The sequence below is a fragment of the Lepisosteus platostomus genome, chromosome 20 (genome assembly GCF_059453375.1).
Source record: "Lepisosteus platostomus isolate fLepPlt1 chromosome 20, fLepPlt1.hap1, whole genome shotgun sequence".
NCBI lineage: Eukaryota > Metazoa > Chordata > Actinopteri > Semionotiformes > Lepisosteidae > Lepisosteus > Lepisosteus platostomus.
This window is the reverse complement of record NC_142630.1, coordinates 10578363-10605736: the sequence shown is the minus strand read 5'-3', so window position 1 is coordinate 10605736 and position 27374 is coordinate 10578363. Positions and strand designations below refer to the sequence as shown.

The window sequence follows — 27374 nt, the reverse complement described above, 5'->3', positions numbered from 1 at the left end:
TTAATTTTATATCTATTGTGTGCTGGGCTGTATGTGGTAAATTAAGTGCTGGTTCTCGTATACCATGTGCAAAACGATGCATTTCCTTCCATGTAATTCCCTTGACGCTGCAGCCACTTGCAGCCAGAAGCTCTATTATACATGCCATATTTCCTTGGGAGAAGCAACATAGTAAGTGTATGTAAACATAAAGCATATTTAGGAACATCAAAGATTGGAGTTGGCTAGTACAGGAAGCTGCACATCCCACTCACCAGCGAGAGATCAGCCCGAGGGTCTGAAGATAAAAAGCTTACACCCTGCAACAACAAAGGCTCTTCCGACTCCGTGTCTCTCCATGCCTCTGCAGTCCCATTTAAATCGATATTTTTGACCTTGTTTCTAAGGACTTCTAATAATTTGCTCTGTATATTAGAGAGCAGTGTATGAAGCTGTGTTTGGTAGGGCTCTTTTCAAATTGTTCCACTTAGTCTATGTTACACATTACACAAGAAACATCAATAGGCTTTTAAAGAACTCCAGGGTCACAGATACACTTCAAAACATTTACAAAAGATCATTTAAAATTCTAATTTCATAGTTTTTAAACTTTTTCACATCCTCATAATGCTCATAATATCTATACTTAAGACATGTATTAAAGAATGCCTTGCAAACTCTCTTTACAATACCCTTGCAGTAACTGATTCAAAACCAGGTGAAGATGGAATGATTAGCAAGTCATAATTCAGTGTAAAGATACAGTTTTCTTTGCATCTTTGCTTCAGCACAATCTAGTGATTTTCAGGAGTTGTTTTTTTCTAAATTTTCTAATTACATATTTATTTAATATTGTTTGTTTGATGATGAACTTATAATTGTGATTACAATATTAAGGAAAATGTGGAACTGTCAATCCATAGTACAACATTTCTACAAAATATCTTGACATTTACAGTCATCTGCAATGCTTGTTATCCATGAAAATAAGATTGTATTCACTGAAATTAATGCCAGTCGGAGAGCCATTCTGAAAAGAGTTGTCAAGCCAGGAGTTTCATTTCCAAGTAGAATTCCTTCCAACTATACAGCTGGAACAGGCAGCTGACTAAACAGATGAGATGCTGGATGACAAAGAATTGGGATAAAGCTGTAAGATTCTGAGCTAAAGCCCTCAATCCCCTTACCAAAGGATGTCCTTGAGGTAGGCAAAGGTTTACTTTGTTTTGTCAGATTTACAGACTATAAGTAAGGGCTGAAAATTTGCATAAAGATTTTGTTTTTTTTTCAGTTTAAACTGGTTCTTTGGTTTCTGCAGCCCTTTTTCATGAAGTAACTGAAATGGTATGTGTAGAAGAGGATGTGTCCACATAAACCCTCTTCAGCACTATAATAACAAGCTTACTTGAATGTAGCTTGTGACGCCTTCATTAAAAGATAGCATCTTTACAACACAATCCTATGTATCCTGTGTAGCCCTTTGTTTTAAAGTATTGTAAATTCTCACTGTGAATTCTTCTATACCAAGCCACTAAACTCTCAAATGGACTGGTACAGAAGGAAATGAAAGCTTAAACTTAAGATCAACATTTCTCTGTAACAGAAAATTAAAATAAGTTTGATAATTTTCTTCTAAATTCTCTCTATTCATTGTAGGTTTCATTTCACACCTCTCTTCACCTATCCTGACTTCACACTACCTGATTAACTACTCTGTCTGTCCCTTGCTCCCACCTCCTGCTCCTCCTCTCTCCCAGCTTTTGTTCTCCTGCTACATTACCTTTTCTTACTGCCCTGTCTTTCTCACACCTGAAGAAGGCTCCACAGCTGAAAACGTTGTGTTTTCTTTCTTCTCCTTTCAGCATGGAATAAACCTATTACTTGTAAGTTTGATAATGCCAACCACATTGCTCTACATAAAGAACCCCAAACAAAATCCCCAAACAAAAGTTCTTGAACATGACAAACCTTTTTCAAACGAAGAATTCCGTCCTGTGTTTGAGGATCTGTGGTTATCTCAAAAACATCTATTCCATCTCCTTCAATAATACTGTATGAAGACTTAGCATTTTCTCCTATATCTCGGTCATTTGCCTTCACTCGCCCCCCAGCATTACCAACAGCAAGGTTCTCTGGTATTGAGAAGTGATACAAACCTTAAAGAAAAAAGAATAAATCGGTCAAACAGCACTATTCAAAAAAAGTCTTACAATCCCATTTTCATTCCTTTTGGCTCTACATCATTTGGTATACAGTACAGAGTAGGTAGAACTAAACACTATTTTTGTACAGACACTAAACATCCTGCAATGTTCTTGTGTTTTGAATAATTTTTATGACAGATACAAGAGAAATCTAGAGTAGCATAACTAGTTGACTAAAGTAATACCGGGAAAACCAAACCGTTTAAATGTGTCCAAATATATCCTAGAAAGTTACAAAATTTAATTCAAGCAAAGCCATGAACCAAACATAAAACTGTGCAGCTCTGTACAATGATTGACATGTATTACTGTGAGTAAGGAATCGGACAAATCGCACGTACTTTGTGAAAATTTAGGTGGGTTGTCATTGACATCTGATAGAGTAATCGTGACTGTCGTAGTTCCTGACAGCCCTCCCATGTGACCACCCATGTCTTTTGCCTGAATGACAACATGGTACTGCTCCCTGGCTTCACGATCCATATCGGACAGGGCAGTTCTGATAACACCTATGATGGAAAAAATAGACAAAAGAAGAAAAGTCTTAAACGTTTGAAGTGACTTCAAAAAAAAAAATTAAACATGCAGCTTTAAAAATATATAAAAAATAAATATAATTGATCTTCAATTCTAAGTACCGATAATATTATGTATTGCTCACCAAAAAAACATGACATCATTTCAAATGGTTGTCTATGATGTGTGAAATACCAATGAAAACAGTGCATAATGATAAAGAATGACTGTAAAATTGAGTACTGCTTTTAAGCTAAATCATAATAAAAGGGTCAAATACAAAAAAAAAACTAATAATTTTTGCTACACTTCCTCTCAAGTCAAATGTGAAATCTGTAGGTCCTGTTGCAATCGGTTTTGTATGAGACTTAATTTAGATAATTGTGTAGATTAGACTAACTTTTCAAATCCTGGCAAATGACAGCTTTAAAACAGACTAGTCATTTCAAATTAAGTATTCAAAAATGATCACCTTTGTCAAATGCTGAATTTAGAGCACTTATGTGCTGTGAGTTTGTATCCTATGTAGCCCTTTGCTGAGACAACATCAGCCTGTTTGTTTCCTGGGTTGTTGTTATCAGTGAATAAAGTAATTTGCATTTAGATTCTCATTGGATGAGAATGATTTTGTTAGGCATAATCTTATGTATTGTATGCACACTGGAGCTTATTGACTACTGTACCACAGAAAAGAACATAAAGCACACTACCAGATGTGGATAATCCTCTGTGAATAAAGAACCTTGCAGATTCATTGAATAAATATAAAAACTGCTATATCAAGGCACATTTGGTATGGAGTAGATTACATGTAATGCATATTTCACTTTCTTTACACTTGGATACATTATTTATGTAAAATGAAGCCACATACAGTATAAGGGTGAACTAAAGACAGAAGAAAGCAGGTGAGCAAAGTACAGTAGATGAAATAAAAAGATCTTTAATTTTATTCATATTGCTTCTGCTTTAAAATGCACTTAGAGGTCTTACCTGTATTGAAAACGTGCTTTTGCTCTCATCGGTTTCATGTCATTCCCCTTTTTTTGATTAATTTGAAAGGTCATTATGATAAAACTCATATTGTCTTAGGTTCACCAGAATCTAAATGAGACAACCTAATGCACACAAAGCATCTACAGTACATGACTATACAGTACATGTGTTCTTCTCATGGAACTCTTAGGATATCTTCTCTACTGTATGTGCTAACACATTGGTGAAGTAAATGGTGCTGGAAGCAGCTAAAGAAATAGCAATGCAAGAGATAAGATATATAAGAGATATATTCTTGTCCTACCCACAGAGTAAAAACATTACTACTATGAACCATCCATAGCACTTCTTTACAAATTCAGTTTCATTGCTATGAAAGCAAAATGAGGATTTGGACCAAATTATTGAAGTAGTAAGTCGTGCGTTACAATGCCAAGGGAAATCTAATCCACCAGATTGAAGACCAAGAGGCTTCAATGCTTTTTAATATGCACAGAGGTGTCTTCCCCTTTGCAGGAGATTTCCATTAGCATGGTCTTATCCTAAAGGATAGCTATGTATTAGCACTGAATTAAAATAATAATAAAAATGTTCATAAACGTGTGGAAGAATTCCTCTATCCATCAACTGATGAATTAGAGCATGATGTTTATTATCAAATACGATTAATTTGCTGCATTGCATTGTAGATGTCATTCTGCATCTAACGGCTGTTTCCCCCACCTTTATTTTTTCATTAACACTCATTAAAACATCTGGCTCACTTGACTGATCCATCTGCATAAATTCAATAATTATGCTCAGATGTGTGCACACGATTTTGCAAATGATTGCTTGTTTTTCAAAAGTTGGCACTGCTTAATTAAAAAGAAGGGGTCAAAAATAAAACAAACAGTAAAGTGTCTGATATACGGTATGTAATCATGTTACACATAAAAAATGTACGCAATGTTCAATCTTTTTTTTTAAATGGAACTTCTAATGGAATGCTAATATTTAGTTTCTCATAAATATAATTTTACTTATATAAAAATAGCAATCATCAATCTAGAATTAATTTTTTTTTTAAGATTGGCTTAAGTTTCGATTCATTTACACCTGATGCATGAGAATATCCTGTTTAAACAATATAATTTACAGATTTACAGAACCTTAAATGATGCATTCAAACATATACACTGTATACTATTGTAGAAATTTAAAACTGCTGTGATAGTGGGTCTATTCCAGATCCTGATATAAAAGCCAAATACTCCAAACCTGTTTTTTTAGACTCCAGATAGATAATACATACAGTATTATTTTAAAATAATATCTGTTTAAATAATGGCTTCTCCACATCATTAGTGTACTTCCTTATGTTTATAAACTTTGGCCTTACTGGAACCCTTAACTTAAATTCAGTAAATTAAAATACCTTACTTATGAACTTAAGAATACTTTTGAGAAGCTACTGTATGAATGAATGAGGAAATGAATGGCAACCAGATAAATACTGTAGGCATGTCTACGTACAGTAAACAAGTAAAATGAGGAATGTTTGGAATTTGTTGGTGTACACACATTTTATTTTTATTTTGATTGTCAGTTACAAATGTGTAAGCCAACCTTGAAATGAAGAGGTTAAAATACTAATAAAAGGCATATAATAAATTACATTCTTAATGAAAAATGACATTTAACATAGAATCTGAATTCCTAGAGTCCCTTGTGAGTACTTCAAAATTGCATTCCATAAAATGCATTGGATTTATAACCAGGTGCACTGACTCACCAGTGTTTGCATCAATGGAGAAGTACGGCTGTCCTTCCACAATACTGTAAACTAGCCTGGCACTGTTTCCATAGACTGGGTCATCTGCATCTGTGGCTGTTACTTTAGTGACCGAAGTGCCTGAAGATAAAAGAGAGGAAAAAAAATAACAACAAATGCATCCCACAGGACTAAGATATTAACTACAAGCTTTGAACTGTAAAGACAGAAATGGAAAGTATTGTACTGTATATGTTGCATCTGAAACAGAGTCCTATCTTAACTATTTTACTGTACTTTAAAAGTAAAGAATCTTAATGATCTCAAAATCATAATGTTTCTTAACACATCTTACTTCTTACTTTTCAAATTTTACTTTATTAAACATTTAAGCTATTATGGTGTACTTTTGTTTCTGCAAAACATTACTGTTAAAGAATCCTTGTTATAAAGACATTTTACAAAGTATCTGACACCCCTATAGTTCTATGTACACATTAATTGCCCTGATATCCAATGTATAATAGGCATATGTCCAACATACAGTACAGTACTGTAATTATGCTTTGATATTTGAGTTCACATACCTTGATTTATAAATCAGCTTGAAAGTACCTTCTGATGACACTCCGTAAATGGCCCAGAATGTACTGTACATTGTAAAAATATGTTCTTCCTCTAATGATGAGGTACATTAGCTATGCTGTTTCTACTAAGGGTTTGCTGTTCCTAACCCGTTGACATGGGAATTTCAACTGGCACTGTGAACCATGCCCCTTCATTAGCTTTTGGCTGCTAGTGAAAGCAGTGGTGCACCTGGTGAAAACTTAAAATGCCCTTCTGTAGTTCACCTGCTTAGATCCTAAGATTATTTTTGGGTTACTACAACATACTGTAGCTTATGTACTCAGCCTTTCTTCACTGATTGCACTGGCTCAGAATATACTGTAGAATTGGTTTTAAAAGCAGAACTCTTCTTAGAATAGTCTTGGCCCATATTTCAGATGTTCTACTAAGTACTAAGTTGATAAAGTTCATATTAACCAAGTGCAAATAGGAAAATGTTTCACAAACAGAGCAAATGCACCCTGTCAAGAATGTTGCTGTGATGAAGACATTTAGCAAAAGAACAATTTTATGAAATATTTACGTATATAAATGCATATAAATGCATACATTTGATACATGATTATTTTGTATGCAAAACTATTTTTAATAATATCAACATATTTTATACTGTACATACTGTATGGTTTCTTCTCAACTACTGTAACTGTTTATACACCTGAAATTTCTTGAAAAACAGGAAAGCTTATGCTTTATGAGTATAACTTTTATTTTTGGTTTTAGATGGTGAACTACTGCTAGAAGAAAAAAAAATGACCCATATTCTTGGGGGTTAAGATATGCCTTGACCAATTACCCGTAAAGCACACTGTAGCAAATGTTATGCTCAGAAGTGGAAGCAGAACAAATGTAGGGATTTACCATCAAACAAAACCTAGAGGAGTATATGTAACTTCTATTAAAATTGAATAGTTAAAAGCACAAAGTTAACCCATGTACCTGAGCTATTGCATTTTAGCAATAAACAGTGTGAAAGTGATTAAGTCAGTTTCATACAGTAAGTAAAGAATTCCCTAACTACAAAATATGTATCAAAGAATAAAATTAAATTCCGCAATTGTCAAGACATTTACTTAATACATAACTTAATTTTTATTTTTTTAAGAAAGGAAAGCATGTAAGCGTTACACATTATCATCTTTCATGCCAAGAGTAATTTATTAATTACTATCTGTACATTTTGTATTTGGCTTCCAAATTAGCAGTTAATTTAACCTGTGTCAAGTGCATGTTGTACCTCAAGGCTGAAGCCTTACTACTGCTGAATGGATGATGATGTACAGTAAATGGTCAACTCACATTTTGCAATTTGTTTTAAATGTTTTTTTTACATGATTGCTTACCCACTGAGACATTTTTGTCTTTCCAATCAGAATTCATGCAATCTAATTCTGATTACTAATGTTACATAATGTATTGCTGTATTTCCAGTGTTGCAAAAGCCAAAAAAATAGCTTCTCAATTAAATATATTCATATATTGAATATAGAAATTAGTAAGACATTAAACTTTTGTAATAATGTATAATTTTAATATGTAAATATTAATAATAACCCAAAAACCATCTACAAAGTGGTCAGAGATTTTTACTTTTGTCGATCCTTTCACACCACAATCCAGTTCTATAGTATAAGTTCTTAATGTTTGAGAGGGTACCGCTGCTGACTTTAGCCACAGTAATATAACCAATGCTGACATAAACCTAGTGACCTTTTCTCTCACCCTACTTTTTCTACACTAAATCATTTACAATAGTGGCCACTACAAAGTAAAACTAAAAAACAGTTACAGGACTTGTTTTTTATAATTACACTGCACAAAGACAATAAATGTCTCAAAACACGACCAGATGAGAACTAAATTTTAAAAAAGGAATAAAAAGACAATGAAGACGCTGTATCAAAGGGGACTCATTACTGCAACACTGCTCCAGAGATCTGGTCTACTATTTTGGTGTAATACATGTATGAGTACTGTATTTCATTCATAATGTAAAAGAAAGTTGCATTGTAATTTATCTTAAAGATATTGCATACATTTGTGTACAACTCTCTACTGACAGTTTTTTTCCTGTTAAAACAAATTTAATGTATTTATCTGCTTCCTTTATTTAATATATATTCAAGTTATGTTTCTGTATTATTACGTTCACAGAAAGGGGAATATTAATATGTTTATGAGCTGACTGGCTTCAAACGAAGACATTTTGCAATAAACGTTTTTGATATCAAATATAAATGCAAAAAGCATTGTTGTTTCTTAAAATAAAAAGAACTTAATCAGACTGCAGATGGTATGGTAATTATTTTTAAATGACAGGCTTTGGTGCTTGACAGCTAATGCTAAGAATAGTTACGCACAACTTTGAGGCCAGCTGCAGGTATCTTCAAATGTTGATTAAGGAATGATGTTAAAACAAGGAACACCAATGATGACACAGGAAGGCAAGTGTTTCCCTGTTGATGGCCTGGTGGTAACACTGCATGTGATGCACAGCCTGTTGCTTGTAATTATTATTGAGTGACTTGGCATGACAGCTATTTTAATCTTCAGCCTGTTGGGCTGAAAATATTTCACATCTCCTGCACTGGGTTCTCTTTTTTGTTTTTGTTTTCTTATTTTTAATGTATTAAACCTTTGTCAAAGTAAGGTGCTGTGTCAGCATGGAAGCAGCAGGTCTCCTCCACCACTGTGGAGAAGAAAATAGATTGGCTCTTAATACATATTGCTTGTATTGTTCATTAAGTTTCAGTTGTTAGGGAAGCCACCAGGTAATGTAAAAAGGTGCTGTGTTTTTTATATTGCTAATTCTTATACATATATACAACCATATTTAATAACATCATTTCAAGGGTGGAGAACATGACTGCTTGCACTTCCATATTTGAAAGAATTTGGCATTTTCATGTTCATAGCCAATTGTTTTTCATTTTGTTTTGTATGGTTTTAATTATTTCTGATTGCTACTTAGCATCACTTTGAATACAGTATAAGAACAAATGAAGCATGCTTTCAGTGTTACCAAAATCAGCCAACCGTTTACGACATGTGTGTGCATGTGTGTGTTTTGTTACTAATATTTTAACAATCATTTATCTTAGATTATGTTAAAACCCTGCTTGTCTCACACTACAGAAAACCTACAGTATATGCAATACTGCTCAATATCCATGTGAGCAGGGTATGACATGACAGCAGTACTGTCAGTAAATAAAAATGGCTTAAGAGTTCATGGTTTAGTATCACAAACCAATTATTTCAGTTTGATAGACCTTTAAGTGCTCTTTGTTGCTTTTTGTTCAAGAATTTATAGTATACTGAAATGTAACACAATCTTCATCATTACTAGGCTTTAGTAATGTTAGCTGTAGTAGTTCAGGTAGGTAGCTGCATTAGCATGCATAGGCTGCAAAGGAACAAGTAATAGGTTTATTCCATGCTGAAAGAAAGAAGAAAGAAAACACAACGTTTCGGCCTTGGCGCTCACACCTGAAGAAGCCTCCACGGCCGAAACGTTGTGTTTTCTTTCTTCTTTTTTTCAGCATGAAATAAACCTATTGCTTGTTTATTAATGTTACTTTTATATAAAACTTTAGATACAGTACAAACTTGGATTTTCTTCAAAACGAACTCTATTCAAAATAAACATAAAAACGTATAGGGGTGCTGGAACTATATTTCAGCATGGCCTTCACCTTTCACTTTATGATTTAAAAAGAGCTATCAGGCTTTACACTTGTTTATTACACTAGAAAAATACACTTGCCATGTACTGTGGGCTGTATTACTGGCTTTCTGAGGACCAGTTGTGAGGCACAAAGGTTTAACTAAAACCCACAGTTGCTGATACTCTCTGTCTTACTGACAAGGTTACCAGCCCTGCTGAAGTGCACTTTAATGTATCTGTCAGTCAATCCACAGTTAACAAACCTTTACAATGTCTGTCAAATATGACTGAAGCTTGCAATCATGGGATTTATCAGAGTGCCTCTAACTGCAATGAAAGAATTCTAGTTTTATATTAATCTAAACAGGTACTACATCAATCTACTGTATTTGTACACACATACTGTATACTGCGTATACTGTATACACAGAAGATGAAAGAAAAAGTTTTGGAGGGCTTACTACAGTATTTATATTCAACAACATCAGAGAAAACAATGTTCCTCCTGTGTGTATAAATGTTTAATGAAACTTAAAAATATTGCCAATAGGTTTCATTTTCTGGATGTACAGAAGCTTTAAGGTTCCACATACTGACCTATTAGCAGATTAAGCCACATAAGCAGAGTTCTTCAATCGATATTAAACATCAAATGAATGTTTGAAATATTGATTGAGCAATCTTTTATAACATCAAAAATGTTTGTATAAATATTATAGTAAGTAGGCCATTTTTGGATTAACTAAACTAGATACTAGATTAAATACTATTAACTAGATTAAGATAATATTCCATCTAGTTAATAAATATAATTAATATAATAAAAATTCCTAATATACTGTACTTCTAATATTTTTGCATACACTTTCTAATTTAAGGCATTAATATTATCTGTACATAAATAGGCACGTTTATTGGTTTTCTTGTGTTTTATTGTTTTAGATAACCTAGGGTTTTGTGTTGTTTCCCTCTTGTTAGAAGAACTGTTTATAAAGATATAATAAAGGTACGGTACAAACATTTGCATTTATTCATTCACTATTGCTTAATACACCACAAAATATTTTAAGTATTTTTCCACGGCAGGACTGAAAGACTGTCACATTTGAATTATGTATGATAAAGCAGAAACCTATTACATTTAATACTTAACACCATGTACTTTCTAAGTACTTTGACAAAATGGAAAGTTAAGATTAAGATTTGGGAAATTTATATCACTGAAAATCTTGTCATGTTAAGTTTTACAATATCAAGACCTAAGACAATCACAAGTTATATTATTTCACTTTTCTTTTAATATTGATATTGATGACTGTAGTTTTTCAAATTCTGTTACAAGTCAACACAGTGGGGCACCTCATTTTTGAATGTCATTTTAAGAGATTTAAACTCGCAAGAATGAAATTACTACAGTGTGAAAAATTAAAAAAACACAGAGCAGAGGAAAATTAATCTATGCAATGAAAAACACAGGCCAGCAAAAATATATTCTGCTTCACCACAGTACATTAATTGTATGTACAGTACTATGTATAGTTACAGAATTTATCCTACTACTTTTAATAATGTAAAATCCACGCAAGCAGCTTGAGATTGTTTTATGTTTGATAATCGGTACTGAATGTTTTGGGCTTTACCCATTTAGCTATTCATTTACAGTCAGCTTTCTTGGTGTTATTGCCCTAATACATTTTTATAGTTTTCTTTGTTATATAGAAAATCTTAATGAAAAGAAAAAAACGACTATAAGTGCTAAAACATCTATCTGTAAACTTGAAAATGATCTAATGGTTTTGATAATTGTGTGAGATGATTTGTCTTCCAGGCTTCTGATTGCTTCAAAGGCATGCAATGAACAGGTAATGTAACAATGATGCTTATGAATTTGTGGGATAAAAAAAACTAAAGCAGTGGACCATGAAATGGTTCACACTTATTCATCTTGTACACTAGCAGAATTTTCAGCAGTTCCTCAGGTAATAAATGAGGGATTAGAAATCTTCCTCTGTGTGACGTTTAAAATCAGTATAGATTATCTTGTCTGTCCTCAAAATTGTACTGAGACTCTCTGACTCTTTATGCTTCAGAGAATCCTGATTTTTGCCCCTGATGGGCAGAACTCAATTGTAGATTATTGTGTTTCTTAGTTTATTTGATGCCTGTAGCACAGGTAAAATGACAGAATCAAAAACAGCTATAAACTTTAAAGAGTTAAGGGACTAAACAGGTTTTAAAACAAATAGGAAAAATAAATCTCTGCCTGTAGAGCTACACTACTCATCTTCTTCCTGTAAAATTAGATGATACAGAGTTTTACAAAGTGATATATAGTAGTTTTGTTGACATGTCATTTAAGCGATAGTTTCCAAAGATATTTGCAGTGACTGAATTAATTCAAGTGAAAAGAATTAAAAAGTGAAAGTTTAAAGGGGAAAATGGTGTTGATTAATTTAATAACCATTAGCACAAGCACTTAATAATGTGTTATATTACGTTTTGTGATGAAAACATTGGAAAACAAACATAAAATAAAGGAAGGCCAAAAAAAAAACTCATGAAAAAACAAAAATGTTTCAGTCTACATGAAATAAAAAAGAGAATAATCCAATAATGTGAAAAAAATAAAACGTGAGATAAAAGTGTTAATTTAATGAAGAAAAGAGTAAAGACTAGGGACTGGTGCTGAAATAGAAAATGTGCATTACCATTTAATTAAATGTTTGCAATGTTTTAACAAGCTGAAAAAAATTAGCTCAATTTTTAACTGTTTTAATATAATGGGTTTTACTTAATTTTACCATGCTTGTCTAGAGCTCAACATCGTATATAATGACCACCAAGCAAACAGAACTACTATTTCTTCGAAGACAGTGAGGTTTTGCCTGTCAGTCTGCAGGTCACATGTATATTCATATAAGCAGTGAAGCATGAGAAGACAACATTCAGAGCACCTATTATACAATTTGGGCTTCAGGCACTGTACATCAAACAGCACTCACAATGTGATTAAGATGTTTCTGTATACTAGTGGCTTGTGAAAGTAAGAGGTACAACATCTTATCTAGGTATTCCTATTCAGTAACAAAATAAAATGAAACTAAACAAGCTTTCAACAAACTTCAGCATTTTTTTACCTCTCTCAGTCTCTTTCGTTTTCTCAGTATAGCCAGGTGGACATGTTATACATTAATAAATTTGCACAGTGTGAGTGCTTCAGTAAAGAACAGCAGTATGCACCTTTCTCAAATCTGGGTCAATCAGATTCAACATACAGTAAGAAGGGGCAGATTGAAATGCATTTCCCAAACTTGTTTACAACTAGAATTTTTTTAAATGTTGATTCAGATGGAGAATTACTGGTTTAAAAATGTATACCTTAAATTGTTAACACATGACTCATAGTGGGATGAAGTGTGCCAAAAAATCATTGAATTAAGGGAATTCTTTTGTAAAGAAGCAAAATAGGGGGTGGTCATACAGTGTCTGAGGACTACTATTTTTAAAGAGAGAACTTGGATAAATGCATCTAGTATACTGATATTAATATGATAATGAGCATAATATTAAACTAAAGGGGTCATATATTGAAATGCCTTTGGATCTTTAATGGCCACTGAGAGTCAGGACCTCAGTTTAACGTCTCATCCGAAAGACGGCACCCACGACAGTATAGTGTCCCAGCCACTTTACCAGGGCATTAGGATCCACACAGACTGCAGGGTGGGTGCCCCCCAGTGGTCCCACTAACACCAGCAGCAACCATAGCTTCACAGGAGGTCACCGATTTAGGTACTGACTAGGCTCAACCCTGCTTAGCTTCAGTGGGTAGCCAGTTGAGAGCTGCAGGTTGATGTGGCTGCTGGCACCGTAAATGTATGTAATACTGCTAAAATATTTTGTAAATGTATTTAAATGGTGATTGCGTTTTTCCCTAAATAATTACCAGAGAATTCCATGGGAGCAGAACTGTATACATTACTTGTGTGAAATAATAAATGGTAAACTAGATATATAGAATTAGACATACTCACAAACAACCTTAATTTATAAGGAACACAGCTTAGTATGCTAGTACTGTAGATCATTTTGTGATCGATGCAAAATCCTGATATACAATACAGTATATTTTCTAAAATTAAGTATTACTGCAGATGTTTTTTGAAAGAATGTTTAATTTTGATTTAACCTAAAAAACAGCACATAAGATACAATATATTAAATAAAAATACTAATTAAGGTTTTCTTAAAAAATACAGACACTACCCTGATATTTGGGTGGAACACAAAATGAATTGATTACTTGATTACATATTATTTATGTTATGTTATTACACGTTACTGTTATTGCTATTGTGTTACTGTCTATTGTCTTATCTTCTGCCCTATTTATATACTGCACCTGAGTAACTAATGAGAAACACTTTTCATTATACTATGCACCTGTGTAAGTATAATGACAATAAAGTTGAATTGAATTGAACATTGCAATGTGTCATAATGAGAAAATAAGAGTATAACAAAGGTTACAGACAATACCACTCCCTCTATACTGCTTGTCTAGTAGATTGCAGTTAATTGATCCAAGTATGTCATCCATTCTAGTAACACACCAGGGTATCATGGTGTGTTATCACCATGGTGTGATAGTTTGTTCCATACTCCGGTAACCCTTTGTTACAGAAGAAGTGATTCCTGTCCTTGGTTTTAAATGTGATTCCACATACTTTTCACATGCAGAGTGTTATATTTAGGAAAGATTTTTAAAATTTCAAAACAGACAAGGAATAGTAGTGTTTTAAAAAGTGGTGTTTTGTAAGAAAGCACAAATAATATGCATAAAAATGTGTAAAAAGGCCTTGTTCAGATATGAGTCTTGCCTCCAGTGTAGAGAGCTTATAGCACAAGCCTTTAGCCAAGCTGCTCTCAAGTCAGAGACTGCAGAATACAGGTTAAATATATCCCTGGAGAAATAAATCAGAAGGGTCAGCATGATGGTCAAGAAATCCACTAAAGGAAAAGCCTAGCAGGTGTTTTGCTACATAAAAATGCAAGATGAAAAATGAAACTCTGGTTAAGAAGAAAATTAACATTAGAAGTTTGTCAGTATCATGTAAATTGCTCCCATGAGTCCATGACTGAGAAGGGACTTCAGGCTTATGATGTGTAAGAAAGCATCAAAAAATGCCTGCAGTGTCACTTCTGTGGTGCAATTAATGGTCTTTGATAAGACAGAGGAAACCCTAGCTTGAATGAACATTGAGGCTGACAAGCAACAAGCCTTACATAACAAAGAGGCATCTGAACGCAGCACTGACAACCCATTTACAAGAAACATTGAGCAAAACAATTAAAACTATCTTTTATTCATTGCAGACGAGTGCAAGAGATGCTGCCATGTAAAGCATAATGGCACTGATTTATTTTAATTAGTTCCATCGCAAAGCCATTTTGTTTGCGGAACTTTGAGAATTACACCGTCCACTTTTGAATCACTAGCACTTTATTAAAATCAGTGTTATACAGTAATACCTTTCTTTATGAATAGAGCATTATTAACATATTACTATGGATACATTGAGCTATCATAAATGTTGAAAAAAGTTCCAGTTACATAGGATGGTGTCAATTCAGTCTCAGGGGCTTCTGTACTTTACACTGGATAACTGATCTTTAAGACAGAATATGTGTATGTGTGCATAGGTTTCACAAACAATATTCCTAGCATCTATTTTTGAGATACGCAAACAGACACACATAAATATAAATACCTGGATATCCAAATACTGTATATATAGTAAATGTTTTATCAATTACCTAGCTGAAATGAAGAATGATGAAATAACTTTTCTTTTTCTGTTCTTTCACAGTGCTTTTTCTGCTGCTAACCAAAGACATTAAAGAGCAGATATGACAAAATGATTTGTGTGTGTATTCCACCTAAAATATCTTAGAATATTTAGCTTAAAGTAAAAGGAATTAGTCTGGAGATTATATGAAGTCATTAAGACTTTGAAAACAATAATAAAATAAAATCTTGATTGATGTTTCATCTTAAATTACTTGCATTCAATATGATTTTGATAAAAGACTAAAAACACAGTATGAGGCTGTACATCTTATAAAACTAGTTAATTTACAGTTCAGGCTTACCTTAAATGGATGTAACTATTCAATCAAATAGAGAAACTAATATTCAACTCCACGTTATGGGCAAAAAATTAAAAATACACAAAAAGGTTGGAACTTGATTAATGAATATTGTGAAATGTGAAAGTGAGGAATTTACCAGATGGAACAAGGACAGAGAATGTGGCTGAAGAGTCAGGTCAGCAATCATAAAGTGAACTGACAAAGATGCAGCTTGAAATAGAAGCCACAAAATCCAGTAAAGTGGTGCAAAGTGTCCACAGATAATGCGGCAATAAAATTTTGTGGCGCTGCCTGTCCTTGAGGAGCATAAATAAGAATACAATGTCATCATCTGAAGATTTTCACTCTAGCCTTTAAATATTAATCTTTGGGCACCATTTACAGAATCTTTCACAAAGCTTTTAAGCCAGTGTCTCCTCAAAACAATAAGTTTAATTTATAACTACACTTGGAGGGGACAGCTATGTAATACTGTACTGTTGTTAACATGTAAAGATCAGGAAAAATAGAACTAATCGAAAAGGATCTAAGGAAAAAGGGTTAAGATATTTTCAAAGAGCAGTAGAAAGGTAAACGCAAACATACAGTATTCTACGTGACTTGTGACTAAATCCATGGCTCAGCCCACAGAAGATTTCTAGCACTTTCTCACTAGTAATCCATCATTGAGAACACACACACAAGCTGTAGTGGATTCTATCTTATCACCTACAGTAAACCTGCTTTACATTTTGAACTTTACATTTGTGGCTTCCCACTCCTAACATTTCAAAGAGGTGTCCTCAGTAAAGGTATAAATAATTCAACCAATTACACAAAGCTCTCCTACGGGTCTGATACTCTTTGCTGTATTTTACAGCAGCTGGAGACTCCTTAGTACAAACTTTTGTGTTGAACCCACAGGGCTAATCTATATTTCACTGCTGGGATGGAGTCGTTTCACTCAATATTTCACTCACAGTGCAACACTTATGAAACACTCAGATACCAAGACGCAGTTGTCAAGAAGAAAAAATGTACAGATAAACAGTTGTCGTGTGTACAGCAAAGCATATTTAACATTATCATAACATTATCATTATAATTACAACACTAATGTTAATAATAAAAATGGGGCATAGTGTAATTATACACATACCCCTGGTGAAATAGGAAAAAAAAACATTAAATTTAAGGCTACCAATATAGCAGAAAGGTACAAAGTTTGAAAATCTAAAATTCGAAGTTGCCTATAGTATATGAATTTGGCGTTCACATCCGGGATGTAAGTAAGAAGCCTCTTCTGAGAGTGAACCACAAAAACAGGTTACTCACACTTGTCAAAAAGCATGTGAATGAGAACTGAAAAAATAAAAAATCTCCAGACTTTGTTCCAATTGGAAATGTGTAATTCTAACTCAAGACGGAAGTTCACTAATGGAAACCAAATGTAATTCTACATGGAGGAATGTTGATACATGCATCAAGTCAAAGCATTTCTGCCAGAGGAGAATTCACCAAATACTAACTATAGGGGTGTGAATTAATGGGACCATTGTGTTTTCTGTATATTTTTGACAAATATGGCTGCACTCTGTACAAAGCTCTTATCATTACTGTATAACGCTTTAAGATAAAAAAAACATAAATCTATGTGACAATCTTTTTATAATTTGATGTTTATTAATCTTGTTTCATTAGGATTTTTAATAGGTTTGGAGGACATTGTACAAGTAATACAGTATATTGTAAATTTATACTACATGCATGCCACAAATTACAGACTTTATACTGTAATGTATATGCCAACTTAAAATCTTTAGTTTAAAAACTCTTCTACAGATTTCAGGAGGAAGCAATTAAAGAAAGATTTGTTATTAGATCTGTATTGGACATTTTCCCTTCTTTCATCTAGGTGAATGGTACAAGTGCATAGATCTATACCTGGAATATAAATGCATTCTACTGATCTACATTTTTATGTGCACAACATACTCTTTGCACATGTTGTACATTAATAATTTGTTAAGAGCCTGCAGTACATAATATTTATATAAAAGTTTTCCGCTAAAACCCTCTCCAGGGACAATTAATTTTGTTAATTAATTACTTCATTTTTTCTATATTATATTTTCTGGGGATGGGGGAATAAATATTTAAGTGGTTTAGTTTTCCTCCTTTAACATTTTCTTCTGATGTTGAGGAACTCGGATTAAACATTTCCTTGGTTGTAAAGGAAAAAATTAATAAAATAAACACATAAACCACAGCAACTAATCCCTGCTTTTAATTTGGGACAGAAATTTGAAAGGCTTGGGGGAATACATGGATATAGTAAGTAACTCTGAGCATTAATAATGCAGGTACAAATATTCCAAAATAATTACAAACTTTGCTACAGAACTGAAAATGCTGCCACCAAGAGCCAGAATCAGTAGATTCCCTGAAAATATTAAAAAAGAACATTAAAAAAGCAAGTTACACTCTAAAAGTAAAGGAAAAGGTTACCTAGAATTCTACACCCTCTATATACTGTACAGTAAGACAGTAAAACAAATCGTTGGACCTGAAGCACACCATTGTGAAAGGCTTAAGCATGTCTTATGTACAAAATAGATCAACATTTTATCCACTAAAGACTTTAGTGTAATTTATGGTCTGCAAACCACTTTGCAAAGAATACAGCGTTTGACTTACAAAATATGCATCCTTTAAACATATTGCTTATCACTCTCTGTTATCACATCCATTCAAAGTATTTGAAACTGTAAAACATTCATTATGCTAAAAATCATGAGAAAATGAGTGAATTAACATAAAAAAATATTGTCAGTGAGATGCAGTTTGATAGAGTGAGGTGGTCAATTGCTTCTGTTAGGGTTAGGGCTATATGTCTTTTTATTTAGGGCCTTTTTTAGTTTATATTTAGAACAAAGTAATGCAATGCCACCCCTCAAATGATGGGGCTGCTGAAACTGTCATAAACAGATTATCGACATCAGCTTTTTTATAGACTTACAGTATACTGTAGATCTCCATTCAGATAGGCTTTCTTCCTGCAAGTGGAAGACTTGATGTACAGAAAGCATGACTCATGCAAGAAGAAAGCATGATTCATGTGCAAAAAGAATAATTTGATTTTGATGTCTCATTTGTATTTTTAATTTGTTACTTTTTTAAGGTGCTTAACCTATATGCAAATTCCCATGATGAGCCCTCTCATACTATTAATACTCATGCACAACACACAATTGTATATTTCTTCAGTACAATATATTGCAGCAGGGTGGAGATTTGTACGGTAGGATACAGGGTTTGATTTTAGAGTGGGGTTTCTTCTATGCAAGTTTTTATGTACTCCTATGTTCACTTTTTTTTGGGTGCTCAGGGTTCAGGGTCACGTTTGATAAGTTGCTTTAATGCATCCCCTTGAGATGTCATCCTTGGTCTCCATAAACCTGCTGAATACGGTTTAAAATGGTTTATTCTGGTCACATTTGATAGATGAGATACTGTAGATCAGAGTTTGCTAGCTCCGCTACTCAAAGTCTGGAATTTAGCAAGATTTCTAGGTCTACTTAAATTATAAACAGATCTTCACCTGGTAGAAGTGCTAAATTGATCTGTTTAAGGTTTAACTGGACCAATTTATTGCTTATCCACAGCCTTAAGCTGTTAGCGATTGAAGAGACATTGAATTCCTGCTGGATTCTGACCCTGTAGACCAGAATTGTAAGCCAGTACAATAAGTAATACAACACACTACTAAATGAGACAGTCTCACAAAAACAAACCTAAAATCCAGATATTGGCAGTGGAGACCTATCTTAGTGCACTTTACCTTATTAACTTTAAGATTATAAGTAAGCTTGTGTATGAGAGGAGGTCATTCAGCCCATCTAGTTCATTTGGTTGTTAGCAGCTCATTGATCTAAGAAATTCATCCTGCCATTTCTTGAAAGAAGCCTTGAATACCAACTTAATCAACATGACTGGAGAACCTGTTCTAGAATCCAACAGTCTCTTTTGTAAATAAAGTTCCATCTGTTCTTAATCTTAAGTGCATTTTCCTTTAGTTTCTATTTGATTGAAAATACTCCAGTCAGGTTTCCTTGTGGTTATTGCTGATCAAGACTAAAAATATGTAATTCTCCTAGCTCCTAATAGTAAGACACTCCTTAGAGCCCATGGATGTCCTTGTTTGCTCTTTGAACACATCATTTTAAGATAACAGTTGCAACTACAGTTAAGATCACTAACGAATAAAGTGTAAATACCTGCATTGTCCAAACAGTACCTCACATGTTAGACATCCTTGCATTAGTTCCTTTCAGTCACACTTGATCTACATTTTCCTGTTTAGGATGGCGATCCTGTCTTGAAGGAACTACAACAATAACCCTCATTAAAAATTGTATGACATCTCAGATCAACCAAAATATTTTATGCAAGTTAAATAAATAAAATGTCTTCTTAAAGTAGAAGTTTTCCTTTTTAATGTTTCTGAACATTTCTGGTTCCTGCAACAAATCCTTGACTGGTTTGACTACCTCAGGAACAGTTAAATTAAACAGCATTGCATTTGATGCTTTGACAGAAAGAGTTGGGCACACTCATTTTTTTACACTTAACACAGCCTCATCTGCTTGCCAGACAATTCATGTTGCCTCTTGAATGCCACAGAAAGTTTGAATGACCTAAATTTGCATGAATCCCCATGGTCATGAAAGACCTTAAGAGGCTTTTGCACTGTTTGGCACAGTGTTTTAAACTACTGAATTTATAGTATACTGAATAAACTACAGGAGTATGCATCTGGAATAAAATAAACAGGACAGATTAAGCCACTGTCAATTGCTGCACTGTTTAAATAACTTATTTTATGTGTATCATAAAACCTACATTTGTGACAGTAGAAAAAAAATACCAATACAAATAATGTGTTCTTGTTGTTTTGCACAAGGTACCAGCAATTTCCTTGTTCTTCCAAACAGTGATGATGTTAAAAATGCAAAATGTAACCACTGCAAATAAAGATCTGCATTCAAATAGTGCTTTTCTAGACAATTATTCAATAGTTGTGTTACTTCTGCATTCTGGCAATTAATTTAAAAAATCTTTCTTTAAGATTGTTATGAAATATCACTTTTGAAGTTATAAAATAGTGATAATAAACTGTGGGCATTCATTTTTATTCCAGCTGATATATATTAATATTTGCTTATTACATATGACTAGTGATCATACTCGGTGATTACCTTATATGTTTAACATAACTTCGTACTCTCTATAGCGTCATCAAATACTTTAGGTGTGTGGCGTATCAATCATATAAAACTGGAGGAATGTGCAAAGGAGCAATGCAAGTGTTCTGACAACCATTGGAAATTAATGACAAGAAATACACAACTACTTTGATTCTCCTTGAAGAGTGTGGTTGCAGACTGTACATTTTAGAATTCTTGGAAATCATTCTTTGATCTTCAGACACAAAAAACTGTGCAGTATTTAAATAACACAAAGCTCACTCCAAAAAGGCAGTCTTGATTTCCTTCAAGCAGATTAGACGTAGAGTAATACAAAGCACAAGCTAATGATATACTGTACCTGTAATACCCATGCAATTGTTTGCTTGCACCCTCATGTCTCCATTTGGGCTGATACAGCCATTGGGGCTGTCTGTACAGTACGTCAGTACTCCCTGCCTCCATTAATGGGCGATTACCCCATTAACACCCGTGGTATTTAAGTCCTGACTGAACCCCTGCTCAAGGCCCTGTGATTTGGTTTTCCTCTGCGAGTCTCTGTTCACACTGCTGTACTCAGCTATGCTTTACTTTTGCCTTGCTTTGCTTGTGCCTTGTCTAACTTGCTGTGTACTGATTTCTTGCTTCCACTCCTGACTGAGTTCCAGGATCCTCCCTGGTTTGTTTGCTTCATGTCTACCTGGCTACATACCCCACCTGTCTGACTCAGTGTTTTGGAAACTCCATAGGATTCTGTCACGTAATCTCCCTTCTCTAGTTCCCTGTTTTTCCTAGGCTCACTGTGCACAAGACTGTGCCTGGATTTAAGTGCCTGCCTTGGAATCATTGCACTATCCCCGAGAGCTGATTCATTACAATGCTATATATAAATCTGTATTGAAACACACTTTCTTAATAAAAAAGAAAGAAAAATTGCCAATAATAATGTATAATAAATTTCTACTTGGAATATAGGCATTTAATTAGTAAATTAAGAAAACACACAGGAGAGTATTGTTGTATTGTTAAGCAGGAGTGGGAAGTTATTACACACTTCAAAGCAAGCAGTGAAGTCACCAAGAAGTTTTATTGGCACTGCAGTAGTTTTAACAGGGAAAAAAAAAGCTTGGTTATTTAAATCGGAATTCATCTTGCTACAGGCCTTCCAGACCCAGAATTCTAGTCACATCCAAGGTTAGGGGACTGAATTGACTGGCTGTGCTACAATGAGTTCTTAGCCCTGACCTGTGCTTCAGCTTGGGATGTGCACAAGGTGCCTGGCAGGCAGATATGGGTCTTTTTCATACAACTGCACAAAACATTAAAGATACAGTGCCTACATTTGCTTTTAATGTATCCAGTTACAAACCATGACATTTTCTTTTTCTAAAATATGACACATTACTATAGTAAATAGTGTGAAGGACCTGCAGCTTCCATGAACAGTCATATAAATAATGTGTTTCAATAGTGACATATTACAAATTATTTACTATAAACGTATCCAGAAAAAATGTTCTTCCAGTGTTGAGGAAATAGAAATATTTGTGGACAGCCCAAATCCCAGAAACCGGTGGACTGGTCAAGTTAAACAAAACAAGAAAATAGGCAAATACAATGTTTAAGAGGTATTTCAAGTGCAATATCTAAACTTGTTACAAGCCCATCATGGTAAAACATTAAATTGAAATTTAGAAGAGCAGCTTTTATTTATCTAGACAATTCATTCATCCATGATTCATAATATAATCAAATCATAATCGTGAATCATGGTTAGAATACAATCACGGATATGTTGTTTATTAAGAGTAAATTTGACAGATTTTGTTTCATACTGTATATACAGATATACACAAAATGTGATAGAAATGTGGTACACATTTTATCAGCACTGACATTTTACATTTAATATGAAAGATAATGAGATTACACAGCTAGTCCCTTCCATTTCCAAATATATGTATATGAGACTTCAGAAATATTCATAGGATATCATTGCTGAAAAAATATAATTTAATAAAGTGCCACTTCCTCTGAGTCATGTAATTTTGGTGCCATTAGATTTATTCAAGGGATGAATGTGAGTGACAACTGAAACAATGCATCAGGAAAAATAAAAATATTTTCATATAAAAAGAAACCTTTAAGCATAGAAATATGAAGCTACTGTGACAGGCAAGCAGGCAGACAGCTATACAGACACAGACAGATGACCGATAAATATTGTGTCTGCAAGAAACATAGTACATCTGCTGTTTGCATTTTAATCTAATAACAAGTAAGTGAACAGCTGGGCTACCCAGTGCAGTTTCAAATTAAGAATCAATTCAAATTGAGCTTGTTAGCTACTAATCATACTATAGGCAATAAGTAGCCAGAATAAGGTAAGCTAGCATCAAGAAATAATGCTGACAGATCTTTTTAAACAATTTTCTGACAGTGCACAGCTAAATACTGTTATACGAAGACCTAAAATACAGAAATACACAGTTAGATTTTATACATAATAGAATTTATAGGAATTAACTTTTTCTCATGTTTGTAAAAACAAAAACAAACACTGCTCTGCTGTATATTTGACTACTTTACTTCTTTGACTACTGAGTATTTTAATACTCAATATTAAATACATACATACATTTACCTTGAAAATGATTTGTAAAACGTTTTTGTAGGAAGATTTTTCTGCCTGCTCCAAAGAAAGGAGTAATGCTTTGCCATCTGTTTCTCCACCAGTTTATTGCCATGCTTGATTATGAACTGAACATACTGCAAGATTCCCATAGGCATTTCAGTGTAAGTCTAGATGGCAAACTTTTTCTGAATTCTTCTGTGTAGCAATTATTGTCATTCACACCTCTGTTATATGGAAGGTGGGATAGCTTGATTCCAGTTTTGTGAATTATCATTTCCAATAGAATCTATAATTTAATTTAAACAATTTTGTGATCTATCTGGTTATATTCAGAAGATGTACTATATAAAGTCATCTAATCTCAACACACATAACCCTGTTTTAGAATTTTCCTGATAGTCTTAAATTCAAATACTTCTATTCAAAATACAAGAGTATTATATATTAATAGTTTACAGTTTAGTAGATTTTGTAGATTTTTTTTTCTGCATGGTGTCCTTATTTTTTGCTGTATCTTACAGTATGTTTATTGAACAACAACTCATTCTGGAGTTTAAACAATTCTGGAGAAAAAGTGAGTATTGGAGTTAGATACCATGATAAACCATGCTGAGTTTAAAACAATAACAAATATAAATCTCATTGTAGTGATATGTATTATTTTTTAGATTGTCCTAGGTCCTTTATACTGCACATTATTTTCAAACTGAAGTAAATGTTTGATAAACCTTACACCATCATGGAGAGATTTTAACATATACAGTATACTCTACATACAGTACATTATATACTGATGGCCTTATTTAACTAAAGCTTCAATTTATCCTTTTGTTTGAAACAGAATATATTGCCTTACATTGCTACTAGCAACCAAATGTGCTAGATTGGCTGAATGCACTCCTGTTGATTGTAACTCTTCTCATGTTATGTCATTTTCGTCATTCGTGAACTCATTATTACTTTACTTGTGAAGCATTTTTACTTTAACTGCATTATTATGTATGCTGCAAAACACTGTATATAACATGCATAGTATCAAAATGTAAATTATAAAATAAAGAGTCTGACAGATTGAGAGTATTTATCCCCCAAATCATGAAAGGGCATATTAACAGTACTCACATAAAAGTGTTCCAACCTGCTAATCCCCTTCTGGACTCGTAGTTTAAACTGTGAGCCTATGAATACCTCAGGGAGCACTGGGTTCTGCCAAAAGAGTGTTAAAGGAGATAATGGTTTAGCTCCTCCTAAATAAACATGAGCATCCCCTCCAGACGGCAAAGTATGTCTTAGAATTGGATTTTTTTTATTGACCTTATTGTCCTTCTTTAGTGCAAATACATTAAAAACCTTAGGTTTTTCCTCAGAACATCCTGTGTAATTTGGAATCTAGCCTATCATCAATGTGAATAATACACCAAGAAGTTGCTTTTTAAGAAAACTGCATGGTTAGGCAGGCATAAATACAATGACATGTGTCGGGACCTGCTCTGGTTTTTTAATACCTAATTACAATAATGGCAATTGTTCTGAAAATAATTAAGACAATGAGGCCTTAAACTGCAGCACTAAATCTACAAAGGGCATTTAAATATAGCAAGTCTTATAGGTGCTTACAGAATAACTTTTCAGTTATAGCAGGTGGGAAGACCTTTGTCAAACCTCAATCAGAAAGTCAATTGCACTCCACATCCTCAGCAATGACCATGTAAGAGAAATCCTTTGAAACGGCCCCTGCAAAATATTACTGTGTAGAAAATTATTTGTATTGGTATTTTGTGACTGTGCTCAGATTATTTTTTTTCACAGAGATTAAAAGAGCACATACATACAGTTTATTTAGAAAACATGTTTTTTTAAACAAAAAAATAGATCACCTCAAAGATTTATCTGTAAAATCCTGTGCAGAATGACAACGTTTAAGCATCACAAGACTTTATGTCATTAGTTGCCTTTGTATGTAATAAAATGTTTAATTATACAAAATTAACAGAAATGATTATTCAAAACTTAACATACTTGTTTAAAGTTGGTTAAACAAATATGAGTGCCCAGTAAGTATCACATATCCTATCTTCAAGTATGCCCATGCCTTAAGTCTAAATGATCAACAAACAAAACGAAATGCATGTGCTTAAAAACTCTTTCATTACAAATGACTAAGGAACAACATCTCCAGAAGAAATGGAATATGACAATGAGACCATAATGTTAAACTTTAAAGAATGGAACCCAACGTCTAGAGCTCTTGTTGTCATTCTCTTAATTTTGCTTTTTCACCCACAGTTGTTTAAATTGTTTTGCCTTGTAATGGGAAATTGCTCTCTTCTTCTTCCTTTCCAAGTGCATAAAAAACTGTTTATTTCTGCTCTTTCTAGGGATGCTTGTCAGGAATGTCCACTTTTCTTTGTATTATTTATCTTGTCTTTAGAACCTCTAGCTCAGAAAGTTCTTCAATTTACTACTGCTACTTCTATTACTTCCACATCAGGTAGTGCTCTATACAGATGATATGCAGGATTGTTATATTGAGACAGTGTTTTCCTATCTTATTTGCTACAGTAGGTTTGATGATTTTGATATTGGTACTCTGTCAGGGTTTAAAATTAGCTGGTCCAAGTCCACATTAAGACCATTAAATGCTGATGAGAAGAAAGCCTGTCTACCTCCAGCTGTACCACTGATTAAACATCTCTGAGACTTTGGTTTTAAAATTTACATATCTCATGCAATCACAGTAAACACATTTAACAACATATTTAAACAGGAAGATACTGACTTGAACAGATGGACTCATTTCCTCAATTCTTTTTAAACTCACATCTTCATAAAAAAAATTGCTTCCTCACTTGGATATTTAAGTACAATGATTCTGCTCTCTCCTTGCTTAGCCTATCGGAACAGACTGCATTCTAGATTTTTCAAAATTCATATGAAAAGGGAAGAGACCGTATATATCACATATGGGCACATCCCCTGTGTATACTGCATTCTACAGCCTAAAAGTTTTTTTCAATTTTCAATTTAATTTCTATGCCTTTTTTCATTGTCTGTTTGGTTTATCTTGACACTCCTTTATCTTGGCATCTACTTGAAGAAAGTGTGATATCTTGCTGTACAGACTTTAAAATCTGATATCTGCAGGGGTACATCTGAGATATTTTAGATTGCATTTTGGACTCATAAATACACAATTTATATTTGGCATTTCATGGAAAGACACAAAATCACAGAAGACATGCCTTGTCCATTCTCCTATTTTTTGTAATCATAAACTCCTTACAAGCCTTTCACTTCTCCACATTGGAGTGACAAAACAATTCACACTCTAACAGATATTTTAATGAGGTCTTTGCTCATTCCAGGACTTACAATCACAGTATAAGCAAATGTACAGCTGAGGGGCTGTGGGATGGAGGAATATGAAATTGTTTTTTTATTTTGTTTGAAAAATCAATAACATAAAAATGTGACTACAAATAATATAATAGACTTAGATGAGTTTATAAACAAAGCTACAGCCATAATATAATATTTGCATTTATGTCTCAAAACATCACTTAATGAACATCTTTTCTGCTGTAGTTATGTAATTGTAGTTGCCCCAAAAGAGCTTAGA

At 33.6% G+C, this 27374-nt stretch overlaps 1 protein-coding gene across 3 annotated transcripts in view; it reads right to left on the bottom strand.

Moving 5' to 3' along the window:
• Positions 1-27374, bottom strand: part of cdh8 (cadherin 8) — an 85777-nt gene that overhangs the window by 19160 nt on the left and 39243 nt on the right. For all 3 annotated transcript variants that reach the window (XM_088613713.1, XM_088613712.1, XM_088613714.1), the window contains exons 4-6: positions 5470-5589; positions 2525-2692; positions 1948-2135 (exon numbers count right to left, since the gene is read on the bottom strand). In XM_088613713.1, the coding sequence (XP_088469839.1) occupies positions 1948-2135; positions 2525-2692; positions 5470-5589 (476 nt within the window). The remainder of the gene's footprint in view (positions 1-1947; positions 2136-2524; positions 2693-5469; positions 5590-27374) is intronic.